Source organism: Centruroides sculpturatus, unplaced genomic scaffold, assembly GCF_000671375.1.
Source record: "Centruroides sculpturatus isolate CEXI.00-Female unplaced genomic scaffold, Cexi_2.0 scaffold1057, whole genome shotgun sequence".
NCBI classification, from domain to species: domain Eukaryota; kingdom Metazoa; phylum Arthropoda; class Arachnida; order Scorpiones; family Buthidae; genus Centruroides; species Centruroides sculpturatus.
In genome coordinates this window covers 41,698-55,331 of record NW_019385234.1, presented here as the reverse complement: position 1 = coordinate 55,331, position 13,634 = coordinate 41,698, and the positions used below count along the sequence as shown (strand labels likewise).

The window sequence follows — 13,634 nt, the reverse complement described above, 5'->3', positions numbered from 1 at the left end:
TGTCATTTAGAAATAGGAATCATTTTTGAATAGTTTTTTAAGGAATAATTCTGAATAATACATTTTATCACAATGCTCAAACAGTATTTCACAGGTTCTGTCATTTCAAAATTTTTGTGCAAGAAAACTGCCTTCTGCCTTCTGTTCTCAATGTTACTTCCTACTTTTCTGTCCAAACTTGTCATATGACATCATGACATTCCTAGGTATGTGGTGCACAGGAACATGACATTCTGCTGTTCTTCCTGAAGCATGCTTTGTGATTCAGTTTTACGCTGAATATTGAAATAAGCAGACTAGGGATTTTATTGCCAGTATTATATTTTTATCACCACTTTAGTAAAAATATTGCCAAGTGGCAATTTTGATGTTATGCAATGTCACCCCTGCTTAAGGCTAATTCTCACTAGTGGTTTTATCTGCACATTATTTCTGAGGCAGAGAAAAACTGCTTAGTGGTTTATATGTATTTATTTATATGTATGTATGTGTGTGTGTCTGAAAAACATTAACCTATAAGTCTTTAGAAGCATTATCCTGGATTTCTGTTCAACTCATAAATATGGATGATCATATTCAAGATACATATTTAGCATACCAATGTTTGTTTATTTTTACAATTGTCATTATATTAAAAAAAGAACAAAAAATAATTATAGCAGGTAGAGGATTATTACAAAATTAGGCTAAATTAAGATTTAAAAATGATTTAATCAGAGAGATAAGATTAAATAATTATGAAAGTTTTCAGGTAATTCAGTCAAAATAAGTCAATAGAAGTGTAGTAAAACAATAAATCAGTAAATTAAGTATTGTATTTATACCTATCCCTTGATTTGCACGGTACTCAATTTGCATGGTTTCACTTTTACACTGTTTTTAAATGAAAACAAAGAGTTTTTGAGACAGCTGTTGGTATCTGTTCGTGTGTTATTCTCATACAGATCTCAGGGGAAGACAGGTTTCTACTGTAAATCAGTTACTGTAAATACTCAAATACATCATGATTTTTCAATCCACTACACTATCTCTATAGATTGGGACCAAAAAATGGTCCAAAATATAAACTTTTATTAGGTGTAAAATTACAAAACTTGCTGAGGTCATAAATAACATCCAATAGAATGTAAATAAGCATTGTTTGAATTATTTCAAGCAACAAAATATTATGTATGCTTATTTAAATTAGCTCAAGTTATCTTGGGTCCAGACAGTTCCTGTTAAGAATAAGAAAGAAAACACCGAAGTGAATTCTAATAACAGGTGAAAAGAGTTTGCATTTTTAATAATTTATTTCATAATATTGTTGTAACTTGATGATCACTGATTTCATACCATCTAAAAGTAAATCAACTTTTATTAATGAAGTGGAAAATGTAGCCAACATCTCAGTTAGTGAAGCAGTACCTATGGGAAACATTGATGAATTTTCTGTTAGTGACTCATATAGTGATGTTACACCAGCCCTACCAAAGAAAAGGAGACTTCTAGCTTTACAAAGCTCTGAAGAAGAGTAAAGGCTGATTTTTATTTCTGTTTTTTAAATTATAGTTGTTATGAAGGTTATTTAAGTTTAAATTCTTTTATTGTTTTTATTTGCACACAACATTGTTAATTTGTTTGTTTTTTTTTTTACTTATTTCTTTTTATACCGTATTCGGTGTTAATTAATGTTTGTTTTTGATTTTCAAAAATAAATTGAAAAAGTACTGTACATATAAGCATTAAATTACCTTTAAAAATTAATGAACTCGTCCTTTTTTTCCTTTAATCCTTATCTCATTTTACGTGGTTATAAAGAGCATATCCTTGACTTTCCCTTGCCTTCTTTAGATCGATTTACATGGTTTCAGTTTAATTGAACATATCCTTCTATTTTGTATGAATTCAGTATCTCATTTTACACGGTTCAGTTTGCATGATTTTTCTAGGAACATATCTACTGTGTAAATTGAGGGATGAGTGTATTTGATTTTGTTATTGAAGTTATGTAAGACAGTGATGTTTTATAAGATATGATTTCCATAAGCTACATTTATAAAACTAATTAATTAATTAATTTATTTTTGAATTTTGAATTTATTTTGAACACAACAGGTAAGGCTCAGACGTACTAAAGATGACTATCCCTCACTTAAAACAAACCAAACAAACCTGCAAATCTAATATTAAATTAGTAATAGAAATTTAGTTTAGTAATATTTTATATTTTATGATTTTAATTTCCTTATTATTTTGCAGTTTTTATGTTCAACTTTTATATATATAACAATTTAACAGAATTATATCTTTTTAAAGCCATACAGTTACTTAGCTTAAAAAAAAAAAAAATATCACACTGAACTGATAAATTGGAATTGTATCTCTTATTTATTAAGAGATTAGAATTTTTATACAAAAATCCTTTTGAAAATGTATTTATTTTATCTTAGCTTCAGTCAAAAAATAGCTATTAAGTATAAAATTCTATGACACCGAAAATTTCAAGTTTTTTTTAATGTTAACTATAAATAGATTTCAAGTTTGAACTTAGATCCCAAGTTCAAATGTTTGATGTGATAATGAAATATAAAATATCTTCAAAAATGTTTAATGAAAACTTTCTAATCCAATAAAATTCAAAAAACATAATAAGAAATATGTTTTCTGAATTATATTGGACTATATTTTAGAAAGTTTGTCATTAAAAGTATAGTATTGATATTTACAAGCAAAATACTATTTATACATACAGAATCTAACTTTTTATTTATTTTCTTGATTAAATAAATAAATAAGTTACAAAATGCATCAAAAGTTTTAATTTAAAATATTTATTTTAATCACAAAAATATATTATATAAACTACACTTGTTTCATAAATTTAGAAAGTAGCAAAATCTGTTTTATGAATTTACGAACTCAATAATATATAGGTTACTTTACTTTACATATTTTGTTTAGTAATTTTGTGTTTAACACTTGCTATTGTGATTCTTGCTTCATTATAGGCAAATTTGAGTGCTAACAAAGGAAGAAAAAATTAAGATTTCTGAAAAAAGGTGATTGAGTAAATCAATAGAAGATATTGACAAAGATTTAAATATATCATAATCAGCTCTTTTAAAATGTTTGAAACAAATACATCAAGACAATGAAATCCTAACACCTACCTTTAGTCCCAAATTATTTAGCATTTAATTAATAATAATAATAATAATATCAATGTAGCCTGATATAATTCGGCAATCATTTGGCTTTAAAGAGATCAAAGTTAACAATTAATTAGAATATTAAAATTTCTTGAGAAGTCAGATTACAGAATATAGTCTCTTTATTATAGTAATGTGATTAGAATTTCTAATGGCAGAGTGAGACATTTTTTGTACTGGAATTAGCTTGTTTGCTGTTGTATGAGCTAAAGGAGTGTAACCTAGAACTTTTAGTATTTGAATACCTGGCACAAAATGAGAACTTTTTAGAATTGAATAGTTCTCATTTGATAATTCCATCTTTAATTGGAATCATCTAGAACTAATTTGAATGAAACTCAGTAACAAAATGTTTCTTATGTGTGTAATAAAAATGATTTTACTATTAAAATGAACGTAACTGGGGAATATTTACCTGGTATAGTTTAAGGTTAAAAAAATACTAACACTTTTTTAAAATGGGTAAACTGTCAAAACAGAAAAGATATTCAATATCATGCCATTTTGGTTTATACAGGTTTTACTGTATAACCTTTAAAATAAATGCTAAAAATATATTCTTATGTAAATTAATGTGTGTGTAAATTATGAAATAATTATATTTAACAGTTCAGATTTCTGTTTGTAAATTTGAAGCTTATTAAATATTAGTTTTTGCAGATTACAGTAGAGCATCGATTATCTGACCCCCAATTAACCGTCACCTCGGTTAACCGACTGTTCTAGTCGACAAATTCAAATGTCCGCTAGTGATGTGGCGCTACAATATTTGGCTATGTCTTGGCTACTTTAATAGTATTTTTACGTGTTTTAGCTGGCAACACTGGCTCGACCATGAAAGGGAGCCAGTATTTAAACGAGGCTTACTTTTCTAATTTTTAACGATACAATAGCGACAATTATTATTTTAAAAAACGTTTTGTTAGGCTTAACATCGATGAAAATTCAACGCAAGTAGGTTAATAGCGATACACTAATATACTAATTACATGAGATATACTAATATACTACACTAATAATGGATTTTTTCATACTTCCTGGTTATCCGTTTTTTCAGTTATCCGGCCAACCCCAGTCCCCAATCGAGTCGGATAATCGATGCTCTACTGTATTAATATTTTGTTACTGAATGTTTTAAATATTAAACATCATTTAACTCTAGTAGATAAATGTGGTAGCTTAAATATTGAACTTTACTGCTTATTATGTATGTGATTATTATTTTCTTTACATAAGAAAAGAAAATTTACAAGAATTTATCTAAAATAATTATTCTTTAACTATACCTTATATTTTTTAGTTAACTAGTTTAAGCCAAGGACTTCAAGCAGAAAAAGCTTCTAGAAGTGATTTAGAAATGTATGTTGCTGTCTTGAATACACAAAAGAGTGTAATGCAAGATGATATGGACAGAATAAAGAAAGAGTTACAAGAAGGTACATATCTTAAAATAAAGGTTTCAAATATACAATATGAACAAAATTTTGATATGCTTAGATATAATCATTGAAATTATTTTTTACGTAATTATCTGCACTACTAAAAGAATTTAATTTTATAATGTTATTGTATGGGTTTATTTTCAAACTGATTTTGTATAGTTAATATGTAAATAATTTAATAAAAGCTAAAAGTAACACAATTTGAGAGCTGAAAGAATTAACAGTTGCATTCATATAATTTAGTTAAGTCTAAATAGATTTTAAAAAGATAATGTTTTTTTATATTGTTTAGACAATTATTTCTGTCATTAGAATAACAAAATAAATTGATTCCAACAGTTTTATGTATAATTATTGTAGATGTGGAAATAGAGTAGAAAACTATAGAATTTTTTATGATGTGTGTGTGTATGTGTATATCATTGTCATTTATATTGCCATATGAGATATGAATCAAGTGATATATTTATGCACCAAGAAGCAATAGGAATCTTAAAATTTTTATTTACTCGATAAAGGAAGAATTCAATAAATTTATTTTTGCTATTTTACATAAATGGATAGTTTTATTACTAAACATACAAACAATGCATAGTTTACATACTGAAATATCTGGGATTTTCTTACTAAAGTATGTTATAGTCTAAACTTTTTCAAATTTTACTTTCTAAAATATTAGTTTATTGTTATTTATACAAATATTTTGAGTCTGCATACAAATTAAATGAAAATCAGAACAGTCATTGAACTACTATTAAACTTTCTTTCATTTACAATTTTTCTGGTTATTTTTAAAGAACTACTATCACAACACTTTTCATTCATTAGAACCTAATTTTAGATTTTGTTTGGTCATTCCCAGATTGTTCTTATCTAAAACTAAAGAGAAAGAAATAATTACTGTTGTAAAAAAATTTTTACAACAGTAATTTTTACAACAGTAAAATTTTTTGTATTAAAAAAATACTCTGCTTCTTGAATAATTAGAGCATTTTCATGTATTTCCTAGATTTAAATTTCATATATTTTAATATTTTTTTTCCTTACAGAAAATAAAGAAATTTGTTTAATTTTTAAATGAACAGGAATACTTAAAAATAAATTTTTAAAATATAATTAATTATAGATAGCATAATTACAGGTATGCCTCACCTTATGCCAGTAATTGGTTCCAGGAGAGGCAACTTAAGTCAAATTTACTTGTCTCTGAATTTAATTGTCACTAGGCTAAACCACAAATAACCATTCCCAGTTCTGTATTTTATTTATAAATGCATTTTTAATAATATATGGTTAATAAGAATCTATTTTAAGCTTACAAACAAATAAATTTTAGTTTTTAATATAGTACAGAGAAAAGTAACCTAAATTTACGAATACATGTATGTACATATTTGTAAATGTACATGTTTAGAATTTAGTGGTGTTTATAGTACATTGCAGACTCTTTATTTGTGAATGTGGTTTGCTCTAAGACATTATAAAATAAGATAATTTTGTAAGGTTGAATAACAAATACAGTTATTAAAATTATTTTGTGATAGTAGAAAATAAACTAATTTATGTTAAATTTACCAATATCGATTGGTGCTGACAACGCCAAACGGTAGATATTGGAACTACCATGGAAAATGCCAATATTGAGTTCTTGAAGAATGCTAAATAAGACAACACAGAGTCACAGATGTTTTCATACTTCATTCTCTAGGATTTATGATGATTGTATTAAACATTATTTGTAAATTATTTTAATATGACTTTATGTATTTTTAATGCTTTTCTAGTGATATTACAACTTAAATATTTGTGGCAGACAGATATAAAGTCGAATAAAATGACTTAAACTTGATTTTTATTTTTCCATGTATTTTTTTGACAAACGACATATAATTGAGAATGACGTAACTCGAAATGATGTAACTCAAGGTATACCTGTATAGATTACAGAAAATTTACTAAATTATTTATATCAATTTTTAAATTACTTCTAGTAAAATTGATTGCAGTATATTTGATGATAATGTACATCTAATTTGGATTGCAATTCCATGCATTATCATGTATTCCAATTTAAACTAAACAATAGTCTTTACTCTAGAAATCCAGAATAAAAATAAATTCTGAAAATTACACATTCTTTATAAAATAACTGTAAATTTATGAACTTAAAATAAGATTGTAACTTCAAAAATAATATCAAAATAATCAAGCTGAAATGTTCACTGAATAAAAAGATGAGAAAAACGAATAAAAAAATTGAACGGTTTAGCATATTATTATTTATATGTTTATAAATTATGATACAGTTTGTCAAGTACATTAAATCATAAATAATTATTAGCTTATTATTAAAATACTATTAATATATTATTAAATTATTGTATGTTTTTCTTAGGGTCAACATAAAAATGTTAAAAATTATTTCTTGGAACCAAAATTATCATGCATAGTATTATGTCATTAAAAAAGAAAAAATTTGTCTATTTATTTTTTATACACTTAACATTAAATTACTGAAAATACTGGATTAGAATTATTAGCATTGATTGAATTAAAATAAGAAAAAAACTTTAACGAAAATTTTACTTAGTTAAATTTTTGTACTACAGGTTTCATTACTTATTTCAAAAAATAAATAAATTGTTAAAAATATAAAATACAGAAATAACATAAATTTTAATCTGAAATGTTTTCAGATTCATTTGTCTTAATCATTTATGATAATACATCAGTTTGAAATAATTTAATGATATTTGTTGAAGAAAAATTAAAAAAAAGTTCTTTTAACAAAATTTAGAATTTATTGGTCAATATTTTTGTTTATTATTATAATTACTTTAAATACATAAATAACAAGTACACATTAAAATTAAAAATTTGTATTACTTTCTATCTCATAATGCTGTTAACACATATTTGTAAATAGTTTTGTGTTTGTATTATAAACTTACTATTCATTTAGAAAAATTTCATTAACCTTGCTGCATTATTCAAAAATAATAATAAGTGCATATATCCTAGCATTATGAATTACTTGTCATTACATTTGCTTATTTATTTAATATCTCTTTGATGCTAGAAAGAAATTTCATATTGTTTTTTAATCAAAGTAATTGTATTAAATTTTATATTAAATCGAATTAAAACTAAAATTTCATAATAGACTTCTTGTATCTAGAATAGATTGTTTAAAAAATTGTAGAACGCTCAAAATTTTGATCATGAACAATGAAATAGCTTTCTTTAGATTTAGATTGATTTTTCAAAATATGAAAATAATTGATAAAAATTATAGGATTTTTATATATTTGGTATGATGATGACTTTTGGCTCATTCAATCAATATACAGGCTGTCTTCATTTTATGCTGGCGATGCATTTTTGGAAGAGGAGGCATAAACAAAATTGGCACACAATAAATTATTTTATTATAGAACACATCCCTATTTATTCTATAATAAAAAAATTATATATATTATTTTATCATTTTTTCAATGAAAACATTATGTTTACTACTGAAAAATTCTTACAAATACATAATAATAATAATAAATTTACATAGACATAATCAAGTAGCAAATATAATACACCAAGAGCTTGCAAAGAAACCCAAATTATTAGACATCCACAAACCATACTACAAATACATTCCACAGACAGTATTGGAAAACAACACACACACAATGTATTATGACAGAGATGAAACAATCACAGATAAAACAATTTACCACAACAGACCAGACATCACACTCATTAACAAACACAATAAAATCACATACATTATAGACGTATCATATCCATTCCAAACACTCACAATGTACAAAATGCATGCAGTGGAAAAATCAGCAAGTACACAGAACTTGCCCAGGAAATAAGGCATCTGTGGAGAATGGAAAGGGTGCTTATTGTACCTATTGTTCTCTCTTGTACAGGTGNTTCTCATGTATTTGTAAATAGTTTTGTGTTTGTATTATAAACTTACTATTCATTTAGAAAAATTTCATTAACCTTGCTGCATTATTCAAAAATAATAATAAGTGCATATATCCTAGCATTATGAATTACTTGTCATTACATTTGCTTATTTATTTAATATCTCTTTGATGCTAGAAAGAAATTTCATATTGTTTTTTAATCAAAGTAATTGTATTAAATTTTATATTAAATCGAATTAAAACTAAAATTTCATAATAGACTTCTTGTATCTAGAATAGATTGTTTAAAAAATTGTAGAACGCTCAAAATTTTGATCATGAACAATGAAATAACTTTCTTTAGATTTAGATTGATTTTTCAAAATATGAAAATAATTGATAAAAATTATAGGATTTTTATATATTTGGTATGATGATGACTTTTGGCTCATTCAATCAATATACAGGCTGTCTTCATTTTATGCTGGCGATGCATTTTTGGAAGAGGAGGCATAAACAAAATTGGCACACAATAAATTATTTTATTATAGAACACATCCCTATTTATTCTATAATAAAAAAATTATATATATTATTTTATCATTTTTTCAATGAAAACATTATGTTTACTACTGAAAAATTCTTACAAATACATAATAATAATAATAAATTTACATAGACATAATCAAGTAGCAAATATAATACACCAAGAGCTTGCAAAGAAACCCAAATTATTAGACATCCACAAACCATACTACAAATACATTCCACAGACAGTATTGGAAAACAACACACACACAATGTATTATGACAGAGATGAAACAATCACAGATAAAACAATTTACCACAACAGACCAGACATCACACTCATTAACAAACACAATAAAATCACATACATTATAGACGTATCATATCCATTCCAAACACTCACAATGTACAAAATGCATGCAGTGGAAAAATCAGCAAGTACACAGAACTTGCCCAGGAAATAAGGCATCTGTGGAGGATGGATAGGGTAGTTATTGTACCTATTGTTCTCTCTTGTACAGGTGTGATACCACACACTACACAAAAGCCTGGGAACATTACAATTGAATAGAAATATATACATTACACTACAGAAGGCCACTATATTGAATACATGACACATTGTTAGGAAATTCCTGAATACAGACGTTGACATGCTTATTTAATTTCAGTTTTTGGTTGCTATGCCTTGACTCTGGTCCAGCATAGTACACAGCCACCAGTATCAACTGAGTATAACCCACTAAATACTGTATAATAATAATACATAAATTATAATTTAGTTATTTATAACCAAAAATGATGATGCAGTTTTTATGCCACTACTGTATTGATCTCCTATAGCATTACCACTAGATGCAACTTCATTTCTATGATTACAGTTCTGGTTGAGGGTCATCTATTAATAATGGGCAAGGCTGTGGATTGTGTATCTTTGTAAAATATGAATCCAAAGTTTGTTGTGTCTTTCTTTTCCTCTCAAGAATTTTGTAATAAGTTGTTGAGGCTTCATTTTAACTCAACCTCACAAAGTCAGGATTGATTTGGCAACACTCTTCAATCAATAAATTGTCATTAACAAGAAATTTTTTAATGGTATCAGTTGTTATTTTTTAAAATTATGGATTGATATGACTTCTTGACAACTTGGATATTTGGATTCACTAATTTCTTTTATTTGATATGGCTGTTCTTTTTTTCTATTTTCATTATTATACATTAAATTCACTTTAAAATGGTGAATTTTAAAGTGACACTGTTTAGAACCACTATTAATATGATGATATGTTTAAAAATAATATCTGATAGACATATTTCAGAAATATAAGTTTGAAAAGATATCTGAAATCCTCTGTCAATTGATGTAATCACTTTTCACGTAGTTCCCATTCATAGCAACGTGCGCCAATGTGAAATGACTTGTTCAAACCCGTCCCTGTAAAAGTTGGAAATCTTAAGAAATCACTTTTGCACCTGCATCTGAAGAGAATTAACATTGCCCTCGAGATGTTCCTTAAGCTTTAAGAACAAGAAAAAATTGCAAGTTGAAAGTTCTGGGCTTTATGATGGATGGGGTAAAATGCCATCAAATCAAAGCTTCTCTATTGCTGTGCATGTTTGTTTGCACATGTGAGGTCAAGCACTGCCATCAATTGCCATCTTTTCAGAACATCCCTTATGTAGCCTTCACTTCAGATTTTTTAGGGTGACAACATAGCATTCTGTGTTGAGTCATCATGATCCAGAAAGTCAAGATGAATGATGTCATTGCAGTCCCAGAAAACAGTAATTGTAACTTTTCTCACTGAGGGAACTGCTTTGAATTTATTTGCTTGAGGTGAATTCTTATGTCTGTACAGTCGACCCCCCCCCCTATAATTACGGTCTCTATAATTACGATTCCTATAAAACTACGAAAAAATATACGTATTTTGGAAATGTTGAGTCGGATTAGTGTAGAATCGATTAATTTTATGGAAGAAAACCTTTCAATCAGCCGTAGTCCGTAAACTTGACACGTGTCGGGCTGTGATTGGAACGACTTGTAAGAAATCGGATTCCTAATAAATTGGAACGTATCTATATCTTATAGGGGGGGGTCGACTGTACTCCATGGAATGATGTTTCATTTCAGGGTCATAGTAGTGTGCTCAGGATTCATTGCCAGTCATAATTCTGTGGAGATTGAGATGAGATGGAGATGAAATGAAAGACCAGTAAAAGGAAATTTTTGTAAAATTCTTGGCTGGCTGTGACACAGATGATGTCATCATCATCATCTGTGTCATAGCCAGCCAAGAATTTTACAAAAATTTCCTTTTACTGGTCTTTCATTTCATCAATAAGGCATTGGGTCAACCAATGCATATAAACTTTCTTATATTGCAGTGTGTTCTGGATAATGTGATAAACTCTTATGTGAAATGCGCAAAATTTCTGTAATATCTGTCTGCCTGCATCATTGATTCTCATGAACCAATCCATCAGTATCTGTCTGCACATAGCAAAGGCAGATAGCCATCTGTCTTTGCTATGTGCAGACAGACACTGGTCATTCATTGCATACTTGATCATAAGTATGCAATGAATGACCATGTCTTACAAATTAAGATTCATTTCAGCAGGATTCTTGTCTTTCACAGCCCTTACCCATCTCCTAATTGTACTGAGAATAATGCATGCATCTTCATACATGACACTCAAGTGTCAATGGATGTCAGTCTGAATCAACAAGCTATTATCAAATTGCTTACTACAGAGAGTGTACTCTCTGTAGTAAGCGATTTGATAATAGCTTGTTGTTTTAATCATACATCCATGTAAGTTGCCATTTCAGATCGTCAATGTGCAAGCATGTAGTTGCTGGGAATTGCCACTAGATAGACCTGTGTACCAAGAATCAAGGTAAATCCAAACCACTTTTGACACAATTTGTCCCATCATAAAAGTTATGAGAGTGGAGACACAAGGAGATACTTTTTGATACAGACACATAATATTAAAGTAAAGTTGCTACTAGCATTACCATCAGGCATGAAAAAAATATATTTGCATTTAGCAGTTTGAAAAAATATTCTACACATTCTGGAAGGAATTTTTTAAAAGCATTTTTGAGAAAATTTAAATTTATCACACTTATCAACCAGTGTAAATCAAATTGGTTTAAAATGAAAACAGCCTGTAATTGTAATTTTATTAAATTTCAAAAACTTATTTTTGTATATTATAATAAAAATTATATATTTTTTAGTTTGTGAACTGTTAGAAAAGGAAAAAAGAGAGCATGCATCGTTAAAACGTACTTGGCAAATGGCTAATGATCAATTTCTAGAAGCACAGAGGCTCCAGTTTATGGATATGCGGCGAATGCAGAGTGTTTTGACTGCTGAACAGCAGCGTCAAGTTGCTGAAATGCAACGTAAAGATGCAGAAATAATGGATCAGGAAAGAAGATTATCACGTTTACAAATTCCACATCAACTTGAATCTCAAGATAAACCAGAGCCTGGTAATAATTTTTAACTTGTAATGAAAAATAAATTTAATATAATTTTAATTTTATGATTATTACTTAAATTAAATATTAATCAACAAATATTTTAAATTAAGTAAATATGTTCATTTGTTGTGAAACCATGTTGTAATGTTTTCTTTAGAAGTGTTGAACACTAGATCGTGTTTTTAAAACAATTACATGGCTTATTCTCAACCTTTTATTTAGTCAACTAAATAAAAGTATCTAGTATTCAACACTTCTAAAAAAACATTTTTTTAAGTAAATATTTTAAACAAATTATGTAAAAATATATTATATATTTTCTAGGTACACCTTTATCTACGAAGTTCGCTCGAAGAACAATGTCACCTATGATGCATCGTCGATTTTGTTCTGCTGATAGCAAATCTGTAGATTTGTTAGATTCTTTAATATCAAATTCAAATGTAAGTCTATAAATAATTATATGTATTATTTATCAGTTGGTTACAAATATATACAGTACAGTATTCAAAAATATGTCACAAAGCTTCAGTATATGATTTATCAAGAAATCTAATAAAAAATAGAGAGATTTTTTTTATTGTGAATGATAATTTTCAAATGTGGCTAGGGCTAAATAATATAAATATGGATAATATAATATAAATAAGAAATATGGAAAACATATTTCTTTGTGTAGCACTAACAACATTTTATGGATGTTTAATTATATTATTTGAAGAAATTGATGAACTTTATTCAAATTTAAATTAATATTAGTATATATTAAATTTCATTTTTAGAATCTAACTTTATTTCAGTTAAATATAGAGTTAATTGTCACATAAACTTGTTTGAACATCAATTATATAAATTACTGAAACAAGACAAACAATACAGTGCTCTTATAAGTGCATGTCCACACATTTGCTATTTACCTTTCATCAAACTATTTGTCAAACTTTTATCACATAGTGAGCACAAATGTACACACATTTGATTATTTGTCAGCAAGCATCAGTTCATTGCTGGAACAATAAATGTTCATCAAAGATCTAGAAAGTGGACAATTCTCAAACAA

General features: G+C 27.2%; 1 protein-coding gene across 4 annotated transcripts in view; it reads left to right on the top strand.

The window, feature by feature from the left end:
* Positions 1-13,634, top strand: part of LOC111636523 (rab GTPase-binding effector protein 1-like) — an 82,394-nt gene that overhangs the window by 60,795 nt on the left and 7,965 nt on the right. For all 4 annotated transcript variants that reach the window (XM_023381804.1, XM_023381806.1, XM_023381803.1 and 1 more), the window contains 3 exons: positions 4,492-4,627; positions 12,326-12,583; positions 12,899-13,017. In XM_023381804.1, the coding sequence (XP_023237572.1) occupies positions 4,492-4,627; positions 12,326-12,583; positions 12,899-13,017 (513 nt within the window). The remainder of the gene's footprint in view (positions 1-4,491; positions 4,628-12,325; positions 12,584-12,898; positions 13,018-13,634) is intronic.